This window comes from Chinchilla lanigera, unplaced genomic scaffold (genome assembly GCF_000276665.1).
Source record: "Chinchilla lanigera isolate Chin_1 unplaced genomic scaffold, ChiLan1.0 scaffold00019, whole genome shotgun sequence".
NCBI classification, from domain to species: Eukaryota; Metazoa; Chordata; class Mammalia; order Rodentia; family Chinchillidae; genus Chinchilla; species Chinchilla lanigera.
The window spans coordinates 28,173,288-28,193,735 of NW_004955420.1; the positions used below are offsets into that span (position 1 = coordinate 28,173,288).

Genomic DNA, 20,448 nt, shown 5'->3' on the forward strand with positions numbered 1-20,448 from the left:
AACAGAAACATAGAAAACTTTAAAAAATGATTACCTTGGGAACAGCCTTCTGAAAAAGAGTAGTAATCCATTTTCTCCCAAAGGAAATATAAAAGACTATTATAACACTGAAGCTTTTTAAGTATTAAAACCTAGCAATACCGGATCCCATTATAAATCTCTGCAACTGACTTTTCTAAGGCTTTTTGGGGATAGTGCAATAGTTAGATTAATGCAAATGCTATGACTGTAGGAATAAAACACAACCATATAGTTCCAGTACACAAAAGAAAACATACAAACCTTTGAGAAAGGAGAAAATACCAACTTCTACTCAAAGAAATTGTGTGGTTTAGGGGGAAGAACACAACTAGATTCTTTATCCTCGTGTAGAATTAATTACTCATTGGGAAAAGAAAAAATATACAGATGCACGTATGAAGTAACAAAGAATTTCCCAAGTCTTCAAGCAATACAGAAATCCAGACATAACCTGACTCAGACTGTCCATAAATTCATTAGGAAGGGTGCAAGGAAACAGAATTGGAGTTTGTGTTACTGAGCTTTGTTCTCTTACCTTTTCATTTTGCAAAAGACCACATTCTCTATAAACAAAAGAATATGTTGACAGTTTTAGGCAGGAAGATAGGAGTTTTCATGTATAAAGTTGCCTAACCTCCATGCTGAAAGTCATGTTTAACCATAAACTTAGCCTTAATTAATCTTGTCAATTTAAAGTTACATATAACATATAATTTATCCCCAAATTCATGCAAATAAAGTACTTTCATGCAAGCATTAGTTTCATGCAAAAAGTGAACTATAAGTAAACTTCTTGTCATTAAAAGTATATGACCAAACTTGCTTTAATAACAGAACTGAAAGAAAAGAACATAAAATACTAGGCCTTACCTTTAAAATATCCACCATAAATGGATTCTCCACCTTTTCCATTACCTGAAAATGAGTTACATTAAGTCACAATAGAAATGAAAAATACAGTAATTAATACATACAAATTATTTGGATGGTTTCAATTTGCTAAAGGAAACTTTGAGCCTTGCAACTGCTATAAATGATCATAATTCCGAATCCCCAATTAACTTCATCTTTAAAATATTACAACAAATGCTATCAAAAAATGATCTCCCTGACACATTTATTTGAAGCAGTACCACATCAACAAAATTATAGAATAAATGCAACTGGACAGAACTTTGGCATTCATTATTAGGCAATTCAGCAAGTAATTATATGATAATCCTATAATAAATTATAAACAAGCAAAATAAAATGTCACAGTATTTTACTTTTTCATACATTCTTGATCTAAAACATTCATCAAACTATGCGACTACATATGTCTACCACTGTGTGATGTAATATTTACAATTAATAGTAATAATGAGACACTGACAGAGCATTATTAGGAATATAACTTTTAGCTCTACCTTCACTGAAGTCCCCACCCTGAATCATAAAGTTTTTAACCACACGATGGAATGTAGAACCTTTATAACATAACTTCTTTCCAGTTGTTTTCCCAAGGCCTTTCTCCCCTGGGGGAAAAAAAAAAACAAATATGCTACAAACCCATCTTTTATAGAAAGAACTTCCTAATTGCTGGCATCTGTATGAGATCTAAAAATCAGAGTAAATGTAAATCAACATGCGTGCGCGCGTGCGCGCGCGCGCGCACGCGCGCGCACACACACACACACACACACACACACACACAAATCAGGAAGTAAAGCCACACAGCACCGGAGTGTGGAGTGGTATGGTACAGACTCTACATGCTACAGATGGTACGTTTGCTTCTGTAAAGAATATAATCAAAGAAACTGGTGCAAAAATTGGGGGAGGGGTGTAATGTATATTCAAGTATTGGCTTTAAACTATTAGTCTGCTATTTCTAATTTTAAACTAAGCCTATCTCCATTTTTTCTACTTATTCACAATGTAAAATCAATTACACATAATGAAAAATTTCCTTTTGTTTTGCCTCTCCACCTTTTAGGCCTAAATTTCTTGTGCAATATACAGATGCTATATCTGTTGACAGTACTGAAATTTGTAAAATTCTACGAAGACCAATCAATTTTGAATATGTCTATTTTTTTTTTTTTTTTTTTTGGTTTTTTTGGTTTTTCTCCGGTACCGGGAACCGAACTCACGACCTTGCGCTTGCCAGGCAGGCGCTTTTTGCCGCTGAGCTAAATCCCCAGCCCCATGTCTATTATTTTATAAACTACAATGTAGAGAGAAGATTTCATTATATGAAGTAGTCTTACTTTTTTTTTCATTTTTAAGGCTATTTTCTTTTTTCCTAAAGAGATGATTATTTAATTTCATATAACAGAGTAAAAAACATTTCTTATTACAAACAGTTCACCGACCTTTGTTTTTTAAGGAAAGTATCTACTCTGTTAAACCAAGGTAAAACTGTAAGCCTAACTTTTTATTGGAAATAATTTTAAAATTCACTTACCTGAGCATAGGCAAAGGAAGTTTTTACATGTTTTTGGACATATGTCTGAGAAGAGCTGAAACATAATGCGACCAACTGAAATAAAACACACAGGGTGGGGAGGAATAAGCAAGGTGAGGAAATATAACACGTGTCCTATGTGAGAAAGAAAACACAAACAGAATAAACTGGAAGATGCTGCACCCCTCCAGGAATGACTGCACATCACACCTTAAGACAGACTGTTCCAGCCAATCCTGGCAAAAAGCAAAAAGCTCTGCTGTACTCTATTTCCAGCCTTCTTCCTTTATGTAGGAGCTGTCTGGAGCCAACTTCCCGAATTACATCACCCACACTGAACACTATTCTGTTCCCTCGGAGGGCAGAAAAGAGAAAGACAGAATAACCTAGCTGGTTCAGTGGCACAGCCTCTAATTCCAACTTCTCCAGCGGCTGTAGCACTAGGACCGCAGGTTGAGTCCAACCTCGGCACTCTGAAAGATCCCGTCTCCAAAGCATGGGATGTGGAGGTAGCTCGAAAATACCTCTAACTTGGTGGCAATATTTCTCTCATGAGGCAAGGCTCAGAGTAGAGGTTTTGTCTCTTCTATGACACTGGCTTGAGTTAAGACCAAAACAAAAAAACACATAAAAATAAAGCTGAATTGGTTTGGCCTCAATTCCATCCCAAAAGGTTGAAGGCACTGGCACAACCAGGAAAAAAATGCCCTGGAAAGGACAGGCGAACCCGGTCAGGCCCAGAGCATAATAAAGGCTGAACTACGAATATTCAGACATTGGTTAAGACTGCTTTCTTGCTGGATGTGGTAGCACACTCTTGTAATCCTAGCACTCCAGAGGCTGAGGCAGGAGGATCACCGTGAGTTCAGGCCCACCCTGGGCTACACAGTGTATTCAAGCTCAGCCTGGAATACACAGCAAGACTCTGTCTCAAAAAAGACAGCTTTCTTCATTTGTCTATTTCGGCAATGCTGGGAGTTGAACCAGACCCTCATGCTGAGCATGTACTCTGCTACTGAGATATATCCCCCTCCTTTTTAAATATATGAATATATATATGCAATATGAAGAATTTAAAAACAAAAGGCAAGATCTGGTGGTGCACACCTGTAATCCTAGCACTCCAGAGGGTGAGGCAGGAGGATCCCAAGTTTGAAGCCAGCCTGGACTATGGAGCAAGTCATTATATAGATATTTTAATGACTGTTTAACAACTGTTCAGACTTTTGCCCCACCCCTCAGACTTACGACCCACACTCAGACTTACGATGCAGTAAGCGCAGTGTGGCCTAACTGTGGCCTCTTCTACAGCAAGCCCTGCACGTTTTGCTGATGGTGCCCACACTACAGGACTGTTGTTTTATGTTGTTATACATCACAGTCTTGCATGTAAGAGCTACGTAAATAAAAGCACAGTCACCAGGTCAGTGTCTCCTCTGACCTTCTCTTTGTTCTGACTAGCGCAGTGCACACACCATGCACAATTCCTCATTGGGCGATCACTTCAGTTAATGACTACTTGCACAATGCAACTTTGTTTGTTTTGTTTTTGTTTTTGTTTTGTTTTTTTCCGGTACTGGGAATCAAACTCACAACCTTGTGCTTGCCAGGCAGGAGCTGTGCCGCTGAGCTAAATCCCCAGCCCCTGCAACTTGATTATTAAAAGAGGAAAGTGTCTGCAATAATTAACAAATGAAAATAAAAACAAAAAGCAAGGTCAAAATTCATCAAAAAAGAAGAAACAGAAATATTTTAAGTTCTCCTTATGAAAAGGTAACCTGGTATTAATTCTCCCAAAGTAAAACCAAATACTGAAACTGAACACTATAGGATATATATCATCAAGTATTAGCTTAAACTCATCTCACTGGTAAAGCAAACAGCAGATTTTCAACATTTTAAGTGAATTACATTATTTTAAAGAAAACGGCTCCCAGTCCTCTTTTGTAGGGCATGGTGGCACAGGCCTATAATCCCAGCACTCAGGAGGCTGAGGCAGGAAGACGGCATGAGCTACACAGTAAGACTTTTCAAAAGAAAGAAGGAAAGAAAGAAAATTAATTTTGGTACTTTTATTTTTAAAACTCAAAATAGAAGATATTCTGAAGGTGTATTCCTTAAAGAGAAAATCAATCAGCAGTAGTGTAGTTATTTTCAGTAACAAGAGGCATAAACTCTGATTATGAAAAAACCTGTAGTTACAGTAAGAAAAAGGTCAGGGTGAATGTGCAAAAGAGATTCTCACTATGCAGTTCAGACTGGCCTTGAACTTGCAGCAATCCTACTGCCTCATTTAATAGCTTTTTTGAATGAATAAGATCTAAGGAAAATCTGTTACTCAACAAGCATTACTTATAATTTAATGACATTTAGTAATCCTTCAGAATCTGTTAATACTATTCATAATATTCTATTTCTTCTTCAGAATTACTCACTACTCTAATAAATACATAGCCTTATAATGGTAAATCTAACACTGATTCCTGCAAGCATTAGCACTGTGCTTTTAGTGGGGAAAAAAAAATACATGGCTAAAGATAAAAATGACACCATGTAGAACTGGTTTCTACACTAATCCCAAAATATGAACATGCAGATCCTTAAAAATAGAGAAGACCAACATCAGATACCTTATATTAGAAACTGGAGACAACAGAGCACTATCTTCTTAAAAGGAATAATATACTATGAACGACAAATTGTATGCCTAGCAAAGGAAATACAATAAATAGCTTTTACTCTCAAGGATCTATTTGAAGCACTGGTGACTGAATCCATTATAATGTCAGATTAAACCTAAGTAACTATGGTAACTATGGTTGTAAATAAAAGGTAAATACTATAAGTATTAGGAAACAAATTTATATAATAGGAAAAATTTTCTTTTATATTTGTACACCTAAACTATTCTAATGATTGAAAAATCAAACAGTGGAAAGGGTACAGAATGAGAAGTCCTGTTCCAATTCCTAAGGACAGGTACTCACTATCACTAATTTCCCCTGTATTTCTCCAGTTTCTTCTCATACACAAGAAGACACTGATATAGTCTTTGTTGTCTTCCCTTTTTTAAAGATAGTATATTGCACTAAACCCTGTCATTCACTTAGTAATACATCATAAAGAACCTGCCATGTTTCAACGCGAAAATAATGTACATGGGAAGGCGGAAGTAAGGAATTACATTATCAGTAAAAAACAGAGAAGGCTGAATTGGTGACAGAAACTACCTATCCTCATATTTCTCAGTGAGAATCAAAAGGTAGCCTTTGCTGAAGTAGATACAGGTAGTAGGGTATAAGCATACTTAAATGTGTTATTACCCACAGAATGAAATGTACTTTCCAGTTTCTGTGGTAGAAAGGGAAGCAACTCATGGTAAAATACAGACAAAAATGAAATAACAAGAAAACATAAACAAAGCTCAATAGACAAAATAATAGCAGGGCTGGGCGTGGTGGTGCATGCCTATACTCCCAGCACTTAGGCTAAGGTAGGAGGATCTCTAGAGCTTAAGGTCAGCCTGAATTGCCTACAGAGACCCTGTCTAAAAAACAAACATACAAAAAGACAAGACCAAAACAGCTCTACAGTTAGCCACAGAAGTGTTTTTATGATGTCAATCAGCAGCCACTTAAAAGTGTCCTGCAGATAGTACAACATTCAAAAGAGAATTTACTTATTGGCTTCTGCAGTTAGCAGACAAGGATATGGGCACAGTTAAGAGAATCAAAGAGCCAGGGTATCAGGGGAATGCAACCAGATGTCAGAGGGTCCAGGTATCAGTTGAATGCTGACCCTTACTTCTTTGTCTTAGTCAGTGCACACAACCCTAAGTATTTATAATAGTGAAAAAGACACAGAGAAATCAATCATTCAACTCAAGGAAATAAAAAGAGGAATGCCAAAATTTGAGAAAAGAATTGTAAGAAAACAGAGATGACAATTATGTGTGGTATAGACTGCAAAGCAGACTAAAAAGCAAGCTAAAATGCCATTAATTAATTACCCAAAGGTAATTTATCATAGCTAAATCTTGGAAATAACCCAAATGCCTATCAACTGAGGAACGGATAAAAAAGATGTGGTATTTTTATATAATGGAGTATTACTCAGCTATTAAAAAAGCTAAACTTGAGCCTTTTATAGAGGTAAATGGGTGCAACTAGAGACCATACTCATAAGTGAAATAAATCAGACTTGCACATGTAAACAACGTATTGTCTCCTACTGTGAGAAGCTGAAATGTAAACACAACCTGAAAGGTACAACAGATATTGTGAAAGGGAAAGAAACTGCTCAAAGGGAAGGAAAAACTGGGATGAAGGAAAGGAGAAAAGAAAAAAGGAAGGAAAGAAAAAGTAGAGCATGGTGGTGCATGCCAGTAATCCCAGCACTTGAGAGGCTGAGGCAGAAGGATCATTGAGTTTGAGACCCGCCTAGGCTACAAAGTGAATTCAAGGCCAGCCTGAACTGCATAGTGAAACGGTGTCTCAAAAGGACCAAAAAAACAAAAGGGGAAAAAAAAAATGTATGTATATACAAGGATAGCTGGGATAATTGTACTGCTGATGTCTACTGGTTTGTTGAAAGGAACAGTTAATGCTTAAATTTTTTTGATCAATTTTGCACGCTTGTATCCGGTAATTTGAACAACTAATTTGAAGACAACAACATGCAATATAACAGCCATCATTGAATGCCTACCTTTTTTTTTGAGACAGGGTCTCCTATGTAGTTCCTTGAGCTCACTTTGTAGACCAGACTGGTCTCAAACTTGTAACGATCTTCCTACCTCAGCCTCCCAAGTGCTGGGATTACAGGCATGCACCACCATGGCCAGTGTCCTACTATCTTGTTTAGTGAAGCTCTGTATTGTTTCTACTTTTTAAAATTTTTTAAATTCTCTTTAATTGTTTGATCAATCTTGCATTCTTACATCTGGTAATCTGAGCAACTTCCTTTAAGATAACAATATGTTAAAAAAAATGTAATATAACAACCACTGTTAATTTCCTATCATCTTGTTTTGAAATTCTGTATCATTTTTACGTTGTTTTGTTTTTGTCCTTGTTATTTTTTCTCTTTAAAATAAAAAAATTTTATAATACCAAAAAAAAAGTACCCAAAGGAGTGCTGCTAAATACTATAACTCTTCAGACTTAAGTAAATCACCTCTAATCTTCAAGTAACACTAACATATTACTGTTTCAGAGCACAGCAAAAGATAAGATTAACAAATTTTATAAAGCAATAATTAAACTGAAACCAAAGGCTGAGAAAGACAAGATGAAACAAAATTTTAAAACTCAATATATCAACCTCATTTTAAAAGAGATACCACTCAGTATTAAGACAGTTACTAATTCAAATGAAAGAAAAGCCAGATAAAATTCCATAATAGAAACCAAAAAAGCATTCGATGAAATCTAACATTCATCCTTTAACATAATACACACACACACACACACACACACACACACACACACACACACACACACACACACGCTCCAAATCAACAATCAGGATTATATTTAAAGGTGAAATACGGGGCTGGGGATTTAGCTCAGCGGCAAAGTGCCTGCCTGGCAAGTGCAAGGTCGTGAGTTCAGTTCCCAGTACCGGAGAAAAACAAAAACAAAACAAAACAAAAAGGTGAAATACAACTACATCGTCAATTCTATTAGAGAGAGAAACAAATTGAAAGTGCCCATTAGAATCACTATTATGTAAAGTCTTAGAAATTCTAGCCAATCCAAGTAGATATGAGGTATACAAAAAACTTATTATTTGAACATTAAATATGCACATGGAAAATTCAAAATAACCACCTGAAATATTAAAAGAGACTGAAATTGTTTATCTTATGACCAACATGAACAAGTAGAATAGAATAAAATAGCCAATAGTCACAAAAAGAAAAAAAAGTCTAGCTACTTAATGTAAGTATGCATGACCTACTACAACAAAAATCTGAACAAAAGAATTACCTTGTTCTTGGACAGGAATAGTGAAAATTACAAATATGCCAAATTTTCCCTAGAGTAACAGATTTTTAAATTAATTGCAGCCCTCCAAAAACTACTGAAATTTCTAGAGGGATTTGAAAAAATGAACCTAAAGGTTACCTGAAAAAGATAAAAACCACGTATATTCCCTCCTTCAAACATTTTATTTTGAAATTTTAAAATACACAAACATCTTTTGCCATATATATCCCCCTCTCTCTACGTAAGTCTTTCCTGAAGTAACTGAAAGTTAGAGACAGCACACTTTATGCTGAATTACTTCAGAATATAAAAATATAAGAACTAAAGGTATCGTTGTGATTTACATCTACATGTCCCCCAAGTCTCGTGTGCACAGAGGCAGGGCTTCTGTGAGGTGACGGGCTCACACATGGGCAGACGTGGGGTCTGGTCAGAAGAGACCTCACTGGGATGTAACCAGAAAGGGTGCATCTCCCTTTCTGGCTCCTCAGCCTCTCTCTACTTCTTGACTGCCTGAGTTGAGCAGCTTTGATCCACCAGACCTTTCCACCATGTCATTTCAGTCTGGAACCAGCCAATCACAACTGGACTGACACTTCTAAAACATGAGCCAGAATAAACCCACCCTCCTGTGACTTGTGGGAGTAGAGTATCTTGTCCCAGCAGTGAAGAAAATGACCAAGACAGGTATTTGCCTACTTTATCACACCAAAGAGACACAAATGGTTAATAGTACAGTCTAACACACAGTTGTGACATAACTAGAAATACTGTTATTTGGTTGTTTCCCCAGTTCCTGACACAGTACTCCTAAAATCCTCATCATGTCCTTGAGTGTGTCATGGCAGGCACCTAGATTGCTTCAGGATGGGGACTGGACAGCAGAAAGACCAATTTACAGAGACCTAGAACTTTCAGGGCTGCCCCTGGCTTCCAGGAAGGGAAAGAGCTCAAGACCCTATCAGTAACTCCTCAGCAGTACTTAGTCTGTGTCCTCCACAGAAACCCTAAGGACAGGGTCTGGAAGGTTGCCAGGTCCTGGGAGCATGGCAAGCTCAGGGTGGGCATGCAGTTCTGCTTGTCCTCACCCCAAATCTTGCTCACGGCCCTCCACAACTTGACAGCTTCTGCATTGTATCTTCCCAAATAACCCTGCAGTACTAAGTAAAGTGGCTTTCTGCATTCTGTGAGCTGCTCAAACGAACTATTAAACCTATCCAGAGGGTTGTGGGAACTTCTGATGCACAGACAGTGGATCAGGAAGTCTTGATGGCCTAGAACTCACAGTGGACCTACAGTGGGAGCAGTCTCATGGACTGAGTCCTTTTCTCCAAGCAGCGTTAGAACTGAATGGAACTATGTGTGCCTGAAAGTTGCTATGAAAAAAAAAAAAATCTAACAATCCATATGTTACCCCTCTACACCTTTTTGTTTTTTCCCACTTTCTCATTCTTTTTAATGACTAAATGGAATTTCAATGTTTGGCTGTACCAAATTTTATTCAACCACTCCTCAATTGAGGAGCATTTAAGTTCCTTGTGGTTTTGGGTTCATTTGCTGGTTTGTCTGTGCTTTTTTGAGATACTCTGAACTTTTGGCTTTGCCAATGCTAAGCAAATGCTCTATCCTTGGGCATGCAGTTCTGCTTGAACAAGGACTCGAAGAACACGAGAATACAGACTATGCCTGAAGACTCAGAGGTCTAGCTGACTGGGGTCACAAGAGCTGTTTGGAAGCCAGAAATCAGGAGGACCTTGCACAATACCTGGGGAGACGCCCTGGAAGCCATTCTTCCCGACAGTACAGGCTGCAGTGGAGGAGCGCGTAGAGCTCTGGAGAGGTCTGCACCAAGATTCCTGCTGCCTGTGCTGACGGTTGGGGAGAGGACACTAAATGGTTGCAGGGTCCCAATGTGCTGGGAGGCTGGAGAGAAAAAGCTACAAAAATGGCATTCACCCCAGATGGCTCATTTGAGATGTTAGTAAGGACCACCTCCTCAATATTCTATAGCCATGATGAGGAGTAGGCCAAGGAGAGAAAACAAAGAGACCAAGAAAAAGCAGCTGCTTTTGCTGCAGCATCAAGAGAAACAGACCTTAAGTCTGATTCTCTTGGGGCCCCAAGAAGAACTCAACAACTACATTCATCTACTACCACTATTAAAAGCCAGGCCACCTCAAGAGGAACTGCCCTAAGAAGCACCCTGGGCCATGCCCTGAATGCAAAGGTGACCCCTGGAGATCGATCTGCCCTCTGAAGCAGAGGCCCCAGAGCTCAGATCCATCCTACCAGTTAGTTCAACAGGAATGAGGGGGCATGGGGCATACTCTGCCTTCTCCCTCTGGCCAGACTGTCATCTCGATGGAGGAGCCCCAGGTAATCAAGACTACAGAGGAAAAAGAAAACAGCTTGTTGCTAGACAAAGGTGCAAGTCTCTTAGTCCTTCTTTTCAATCCTGGCCTTCCTTCCAGCCGTCACACCTCAGTGAAAGGAGTCACTGGTGAGGAGGTAATCTGCTATTTTTCACAACCCTTACGCTGTAACTACTTGTTAGATCTTTCTTGTGTATCTCTGTATTCCTGAGAAACCACTTTGAAGATACCACCATATATTACAGCAACCACTGATATTTTCCTACTAATATGTCCATAACTCTGTAATGTTTGTATTGTTCCTATGCTATTTCGTAAATGAATGTATGTTTATTACTATGTGTTTCCTACAACAACCATTGAGAATAGTCAATGAATATTCAATTGGTCACTCATGTATAGCTCTATTTATTTTCTTTAGAAACTGCTTTGAAGATACCAAAGTATAGTACAACAACCATTGATAATAACCTATCACTTTTGTCTGTAGCTCACTATTATTTGCCTATTTATTTTCCTGAGAAACTACCTTGCAGATAACAATATGTAAAACAACAACCACTGATAATTTCCTATCACGTCTGGTTGTCTGTAATTCGGTAAGCCCCCCCCCCATTACTATGTTATCCTTCTTTTACTCTCTAAAATTAAAAAAAAAAAAAGAAGGGAGGGAAGTACTCAAGTAGGATGGAATCACTTAAGGTCTTCTACAAGTAAGGCATTAAAGTAACCCTTAATAAGGATTAAATTAATCCACCCAGGAGTGAGATGCCTAAGGCTATAGTCTATCTAGTTGAGATCGGACCCAGCTATCCTTGGCTGTGATCGTGTCTTATCCTTTAAGGTTTCCTAGCTTCATCCACTATTACTGGCCTTAGTAGGGATTACTGACTCACAGAGGTTCACTTACTATGAGTCCATTGCCCACTTCCAGACAAGTGGCCTAGGCTTTGGATAGATTCACAAGTAAACATAAAAAGCCAATTTAAGTCCTGTTCAGGGCTGCTCCATAGTGCTTTCCATCACCACTCAACATTGTGTTTTTGTCATCTATCCTTGCTGATGTTCATAGCAGGTTTCATTCATGTTCATTATTTACACTATCCCATTATGTATATGAATATACCATGATTTATTTGGTGGACTTTTGTATTATTTCTAATGTCTTATTATTGTAAATAATAAAAGTATCAGTCAATGCTTAAAAAAAATTAACAATCCCTTGACTATGAATTCCACTTGGGAGTCCTGACTGAAAAGATGTGCATATCATATTTCACAACAGCTCTTTACTGAGTACAGGTACGGCCACTGATGATCCTTTCTGAAAGGGGTTGCAAAGCAATGATTCTTCTAGTTCCATCACTCCTACATTTATCCAGCTTGAATTTCTCTCTTAAGAGCTTCACCTACCCACCTCATTCAAGAGTGACAAACAAAACAGAGTCTGAATCACTGACATCCACAGCCCTGACTGGTTGAGTAAGTGCTGTGTGAGAGAAAGGTAAAACTTCTTTCCATCACTGTCACTGAGCCTTCTCGTTAGCAACTAGCCCTATCCTGTAAGATACTTTCACATGATGGTTAACTATACATCCACTAAGAATGACTAGATAAAGCTTAACTTAAGCTATGGAGGAGATGGAGAGGGGTATGGTAGAGACTGAGGGGTATGGCAGAGACAGAGGAGGATACAGAGGAGATCAAAGAGGTTATGGAGGAGATCAAAGTCGAGGGGGCTATGCAGGAGACTGTGGAGCTGGTGGCAGTGGAAACTATGGTGGAGACCGCAGTGGAGGCTACCAAGGAAACAGGAGTGGTGGTGGCTATGGAGATCGAGGTGGCTATGGAGGCAAAATGGGAGGAAGAAATGACTACAGAAATGATCAGCAAAACTGACCATCCTGGTGACTGTTCTGAATGTTCTTTTATCTCTGACACGATCCACAGTGAAACTGACAGAGTTCTGCCTGCTGCTTTCCTCGTGGCCTCTTCTTGGTAGTGAAATGAGGTGACACTTAGATTTTTATTTGGGTGGGAGGGCTGGGACAGTTTTTCTTTTATAAATGTCATTGAAATTTCCCTTTTTAGTTTCCCACCTTCGCCTCCTCAACCCTTGAAGCAAAGTGTGTTGTAAAATACTGCCAAAATGGAAAGTGTTTTGTAATATTGCAATAAAGGCTGCTTTTTTATGTGAGGAGAAAAAAAATCAATAGCTCTACCATATACCAACAGTGAACTAGATCAGAAAAAAATCAGGAGAACAACTCATTCACAATAGCTTCAAATAAAGTAAAATATCTAGGGATCAATCCAACCAAGAAAGTGAAAGACCTCTAAAATGAAAACTTTAGAACACTGAAGACAGAAATTGAAGAAGACACTTGAAGGCAGATTTCAGAATATTGGATTAGCAGAATATTGTTAAAATGGTCATATTACCAAACACCACCTACAGATTCAATGCAATCCTCACTGAAATACCAATGACATTCTTCACAGAACTAGAAAAACAATCCTAAATTTCATTACAGAAACACAAAAGACCCAAATGACCAAAGTAATCCTACACCAAAAGAGCAAGGCTAGAGGCATCATAATACCTTATTTCAAATTATACTACAAACCACAGAAACAAAAACAGCATGGTACTTTACCAGCATAAAAACAAGACACACAGAAGAATGGAACAGAAAAGAAGACAGAAACAAATCCACACAATCACAACCATCTTATTCTGGACAAAGGTGTCAAAGACACTCATTGAAGAAGAGTCTGTAACAAATGTGTTGGGAAAACTGGAGAGCTCTTAAAGAAGGTTGAAACTAAATCCCTATCTCTCATTTTTACAAAAATCAATTTAAAATGGATCAAAGACCTCGCTATAAGACCTGAAACTCTGGGCAGGTATGGTGGCATATATCCCAGCACACAGGATACTGAGGCAGGACCACTGCCTCAAGTTCAAGGCAAGCCTGGGCTACACAGTGAGTTCAAGGCCAGCATAAATTACATAGTGAGACCATATCTCAATAAACAAAAAGAACAAAAAACAGAAACAAAAAACACAACTCTGAAATTTAAAACTGCTTTAAAAAAACATAGAGAAAACACTTGAAACCACAGGCACAAGTAAACACTTCCTGAACAGGACTTCAACACCATAAGGAATAATAAAAGGAATCAATAAACGGGACTGCATCAAATAAAAGGATTCTTTCTTTCTTGTTTGTTTGAGAGGGGGTCTCACTGTGTACTCTAGGCTGGCCTTGAACTCATCATGGACCCCAGGCTGGCCTTGAACTTGTGGAGATCTTACTGGCTCAGCCTCCGTAGTGCTGGGATGACAAGTGCGCACAACCAAATCTAGCTCAAATGGGGGAAAATCTTTGCCAGCTATATGTAGAATATATAAAGAACTAAAAAAAAAAAGCTGACAACAAAAAATAAAACAGCTCAATGAATGAACAGGCAAATGAACTGAATAGACACTTCTCAAAAGAAATATAAAGGACCAATAAATAAGCAAAAAATGTTCAACATCGTTAACCACTAGGGAAACGCAAGTCAAAATTACACTGTACTGGGTGTGGTGACACATGCCCATAATTCCAGCACTCAGGAGATTGAGGTAAGAGGATTGCTTCAATTTCAAGACCTGCCTGGGCGACACAGCGAGTTCAAGGCCAGGGTGAACTACACAGCAAGACTCTGTCTCAAAACAAAACACTACAGTGAAATTCCATTTTACTCCAATCAGAATGGCTGTCATCAAGAACACCAAAAAACAAGCGCTGGCAAGGATGCAGGGGGTACAACAAATACTGCTGGTGGGAATGTAAATCCAGTGACCCAACTATGCACCCCTAAGAACATACCTGAAGTAGCCAAGGGTTACCACGCTACAGGGGCACCTGCATCCCTGTGTTTATGCAGCACTATTTGTAAGAGCCAGCTACCAAACCAGCTCTGGTGCCATCAAAGGTGGAATGGGTACATACATGTGGTGCATATACACAATGGAGTAGTATCCAACTACAAGGAAGAAGGAAATTCTGTCATTTGTAAGACAATGGGTGGATCTGGAAATCATCATATTGAGTGAAATAAGCCAAACTCAGACAAATATCACATGTTCTCCCTAATATGTGCAATCTAAAAAGGATGACAAAGCAGAGGGGAGGCCATGATTACACAAGAAGGGAATAAGGGGGTGTGTTTAAGGGTGTGCAATGGGGAGATGGATATGGGCAAAATATACACATTAAAATCCTTTCCCCAAAAATGTGAAACTAGGAGTGAGGGTGAAGCAAGGTGGTGAGGGTAGCAGTGGTAGTGAAAAATGAAAGTATGTTACACACATATACAATCTGCTAAAATGAAACCATTAATGTGAATAACCAATAAAAAAGTGAAAAACATTTTAAATGTCAACATCAACAAAGACCAAAACACACTGAAGAAATAGGGCTAAAGGTCATGACAGCTAAATACACCAGGATGGGAGAAAGCTAGACTGGATTTTGTATTGAAGGGTAGAGAATGTTACAAATAACTTTCTAGGCAAAATGACAAAAATAAAAATCATACTGTATCAATGTAAATTTACAAAACTGATAACTGCATTGTGATTATGTAAGAAAACACTTTCTTTTTGGTACCCGGAATCGAACTCAGGACCTTGTGCTTGCCAGGCAGGTACTTATGCCACTAAGCTATATCCCTGGCCCAAGAAAACACCTTTATTCATAAGAGCTACACACTGAAGTATGCTGAGCTAGAGAGTCACAATACAAATAACATATCCTCAAATGGTTCAAAAAATTATGTGTGTGCAAAGGAGCTTGAGGTCAGCCAGCTTGGACAACACAGTGAGACCCCATCTCAAAAGACAAAACAAAACACCCAAAACAACAAAAGTGCGCTAATCCAAACACAGCAATAGTTTTATTAAATGTAAATAGTTAAATAGTTAAATAGCAACTAAAACAGCTCATAAGAAGATATAAAAATAAGACCCATCAACATTTGCTATCTACAAGAAACCCCTTTAAATGATGTAAATAGGTTAACAGTGAAAGAACTAAAAGTTACACGACATGGTAATGCTAACAGAAAAGATGGACTAAGGCTGATCTCATATGATCTCAGAAGCTAAGCAGGGTCAGGCTTAGAATCAGATGGGAAAAAGCTGGAGTAGCTACACTCACACCAAACTAAACTTGAAGAAAATTACCAGGAATAAAATAGATCACTGCATTATGATAAAGGATCAATTTACAAAGACAACAATCCTAAACGTGTACCCACTCAACAAACAGTCTCAAAATAGTTGTGTATCTTTTTTTTTTTTTTTTTTGGTACCAGGAATCAAACTCAGGACCTTGTGCTTGCCAGGCAGGCACTAGCACCGCTGAGCTATATCCCCAGCAACAACAGCCTCAAAATAAATGAAGGAAAAACTCATAGAACTAAAAGACATATTCACAATTAGGGCCAAAGACTTCAATACTGCCTTACTGTTAAGTAGAAAATCAGCAATGTAGAAATGAGATGCGCTATTAGCCAACTTGATCTAGTTGACATTTAGAGAATACCCTACACTAAAGCAACAGAATATTGGTGATTCTTTACAAATATATGGGAAATACACCAAAATAGACCATATCAAACAAATTTAAAAGAACGGAAATCAAGTATTTCATCCCATCATAATGGATCTGAACTAGAGTAGAGAGCACTGCAGAAAGACTAGAAAAAGTAACGTATAGAGGGAGCATCCCTAAAAAAATCCAAAGGGGCCGGGGATATAGCTCAGTGGCATAACGCCTTTCTGGCAAGCGAAAGGTTGTCAGCTCGATTCCCAGTTCAAAAAAAAAGAAATCCAAAACTTTGAACACCACATAATCTCATATGACAGGTAGCAGTCAAAACACTGGCACACTAAAAATATGATACAAAATCATGTGTATGTAAATTTAAAATGCCATGTAAGTACACATGTATAACATGCATAGGAAACAGAAATGAATTTTGTGTTTAGATTTGGGACCTAACCCCAAGATATATTATTATGTCTATAAAAATATTCTAAAATAAAAAAATCTGAAATCTGAAACTTGTGGTTCAAGTATTTTGGATAAGGGATCTCTAGCCTTTACTTGGAAAGTAGAACATTTCCAGGGCTGGAGATGTGGCTAAGTGGTAAACCACCTGCTTAAAATATACAAGGCCTGGGTGATCCCCAACATGGCAAAATGAAAAAAAAGAAATCGAGGAAAATAAAAGATGTTAAACACTTCTAAATAATTCAGGAATCAAAGACTAAGTATTAAGGAATATTAGAAATATTTTGAACTGAAAAAAATGAACACATCAAAATTTGTGGACTCTATCTTAACCTACCTCTATATTTAATATAATTAAATGCTATATTACAAAAGAAAGGTAGCAAGTCAGTGATCTAAGTTTTCACTTTAAGAAACTTGGTGGGGGGAAAGCCAGGTGCAGTGTGCAGGCGTATAATCCCAGCACCAAGGGAAGCTGATGCAGAAGCCTGGGCAACTAGGTGAGAAACTCACTCAAAATAAAAATAAAATAAAGTAAATTAAAATAAAAGAAGTTTTAAAAGGGCTGGACAGCCAGGAGGGGTGGCGCACGCCTGCAATCTCAGCTCTCGGGAGGCTGAGGCAGGAGGATTGTGGCTAGTTTGAGACCAGCCTGGGCTACAAAGTGAGCTCAAGGCCAGCCTGAACTGCATACACACACACAGAAAGGGCTGGAGAACCAGGTATGATAGTGCATGCCTGTAATCCCAGCACTTGGGAGGCTGCGGTAGGAAGACTGCTATGAGTTTGAAGCCAGCCTGAATGAGAATGAGACCTGACTCAAAAACACCTAAAAAATAGACAGACAGACAGACAGACAGGAGGGGCTGGGATGTAGCTTACTGTGAAGACCCTAGGTTCACTCCCCAATACTGTGAAGGATAGAAGGATGGATGGACAGGCAGACAGACAGAAGGTAGGAACTGGAAAAGGAGCAAAGCAAGCATTAGAAAACAATGGTAAAGGGCTGGGGATTTAGCTCAGCAGCACAGCGCCTGACTGGCAAGTGCAAAGTCCTGAGTTCAATTCCCGGAACCAGAAAACAAACAAACAAAAAAAGAAAACAATAGTAAAAAATAGAAATTAATGACATTGAAAACAGAAAAACAATAGGAGAAAAACTCAATGAGATCAAAATCTGAAGATAAAACTGATAAACCTCTACATCAGTGATGGGAACCTATGGCATGCATGCCCACAGCCAGCTGTTATCATTGAAAACTCTGAAAGTTTCACCATCACTGTTCTAGACAGACCAAGGAAAGAGAAGACAACAAGTACAAATTATCAGTATCAGGAATGAAAGAGGAGTCACTGCTATAGATTATGGCAAACAACTCTAATAATTGACAACTTAGGTAAAATGCACCAATCTCTTCAAAGCCGTTAACCACCAAAACTCATCCAAGGGGAAAAGACAATACCAATACTCCTGTATCTATTAAAGAAATAAAAACCTAAGAAGTTTATAAATGAACAGCCCTAGAATTATTTAAAACAGAAGCCATCTTACTTTCAGAGAAAAATTTATATATAATTTAAAGACTTTTCCTCTTGTAATATGTACTTGCACTCATTCAGTGCCTTTATAATTCAAAAGTTGAACTGTCTACCATAAAATATATACACTCATGTTGCTGGTAATGGGAAAGAACACATATGCACAGTATTCAACTCAACTTTTATCAATACTTCATCTCTCTAAGGGCCTCGGATATAGCTCAATGGCACAGCGCCTGCCTGGTTGTGTGACGTCATGAGTTCAATTCCTAGCACCAAAAAAAACCCCTTCATCTCTCATCAATGTGAATAACATAACCACTCAGATGACCTTTGCTAATCAAAGTAAATCAAAGATACTATTCTGTATTTACATTAAGTATCCAAGAAGTCAAGAGTATTACCTGGATAATGGTTAAATCCTACAAAGCAGGACATTTCACTTCTTACCATCGAAGTGATCCTTAAAGTTGGTACAAACTGAGGGCTAGTTAAAACAATAGACTGAAGTGACCAGTAGTATTAAATAAGATTAAACCCTATGAATTTGACAATTATCACCTGATTCAACCTAAACAATGGCAGCATTCTTTGTTTCACACATGATTCAGCAGTTAGGAGTGCTAGTCACTTCTACACAGATTATTTCTAGATGTTGAGGGCTGAAGTTCACTCCACATTTACCAAACATATTTTGGAGATTTTTCACAAACCGGTTATTTACAAATCTAGGATGTGAATATATACTATGAAAGAAGTACTAAACATGGCAACAAGCCTTTGTTTTATTTCTATCTTTCATAGGCCTCTTTAAATATTTAAGAACATGAACGTTGTTATCTGGGCCAAGGGTTCACTACTGAATAAGGATTAGAGTCCAGCAATGTTCAAAATATTTAAAAAAAAAAAAAAAAATGAGAAGGTGGGCCTGGGGGTGGCGGCTCAATGGTAGAATGCTTGCCTAGCCTGCGAGGTCCTGGATTCAATTCTCAGCATATGGAAAAAAGAGAAGAGGCAGCAACTCTCCCAAGCATATTCGCTCAAAACCCTTTAACCTATCTCGTGGAGTCCAAGTCCTACAGGCCTTTCCCTTACTAATTCTCTTCCCTTCGCCAACTCCAGCCCCATCTGGCTCCTGGCCGCTCCAAAACCAAAAACCAACAAAAACACAAATACAGTCTGGCTCAGGCCTCTGCTAAGTAATTTCTCTCTACTGGGAATACTCTGAATGCTCTTCCCAAACTATAAACACACCTCACTGCTTGGATGTCGTCTTCGCCAAATGGCCTTGTCTCACCAACTTACTCAGAGTACTCCTGCTGTGCGCCTGTGCATTCATTTTCCCAACAGGTTATGAACTGTAAAGGCGGCCTTGCTTTACTCGTTATCTCCAGAGCCGGGAAGAGTGAAAGGCTCTGGTACGAAGCTGCAGGGCAGGATGTCGCACCCAGAGGCGCAGTATGTGTGCCTCCGACTGAAACTCGTCGCACGTTATCAAAAGGAGGTGAGAAAACGCTTGGAGCCGTGCCCGCCCCACTGCCAAGAACGGCACAGCTCCCCCAGACGGCACCTTCTTTGCAGGGAACGCCCGCTAACGGAAGGCGGGGCTCCCCGCGAGGGAGACCAGGTAAGCGCACACAGGTTGCTCTTCCGCAGGTGAGCAGGCCCGGTGTACCCTTCACACCAGGCGCTGCCCAAGGCGTTTCCCCGGAACAAGAAATCCGGGGGATTCTTCACGGGAAACAGGAGCGGGGCTAACGCACACAGGGACTAGGACATGCAGAGCGCGCGACCGCGCCCTGACGGTGCGGAGCAAGCCGCCCCATCGGAGGGCCGAGGCCGCCAGAGGCGCCGCCCGCCGCCCCCGCCCCGGGTCGGGAGGAGAACAGCCGCGCTGTCCGGGCTTTCCCGAGGAGGGCCGCCCCCGCCCCCGCCGCCCCCGCCGCTCACCCGGCTCCCGGTTGATCTCGATGTCGAAGTGGCACTGCGGCCGGTCCTGCGCCCCCATG

The 20,448-nt window shown here is 39.3% G+C and overlaps 1 protein-coding gene across 2 annotated transcripts in view; it reads right to left on the bottom strand.

Moving 5' to 3' along the window:
- The window catches only part of Nktr (natural killer cell triggering receptor), a 45,695-nt gene extending 25,248 nt beyond the window's left edge, over nucleotides 1–20,447 (bottom strand). The window contains exons 1-4 of one of the 2 annotated variants that reach the window (XM_005383537.1): nucleotides 20,390–20,447; nucleotides 2,471–2,545; nucleotides 1,431–1,538; nucleotides 892–936 (exon numbers count right to left, since the gene is read on the bottom strand). In XM_005383537.1, the coding sequence (XP_005383594.1) occupies nucleotides 892–936; nucleotides 1,431–1,538; nucleotides 2,471–2,545; nucleotides 20,390–20,447 (286 nt within the window). Of the gene's footprint in view, nucleotides 1–556; nucleotides 585–891; nucleotides 937–1,430; nucleotides 1,539–2,470; nucleotides 2,546–20,389 lie in introns of those variants that run through there. The other variant, XM_013513444.1, reaches the window with a different exon arrangement.
- Nucleotide 20,448: the final 1 nt, after the last annotated feature.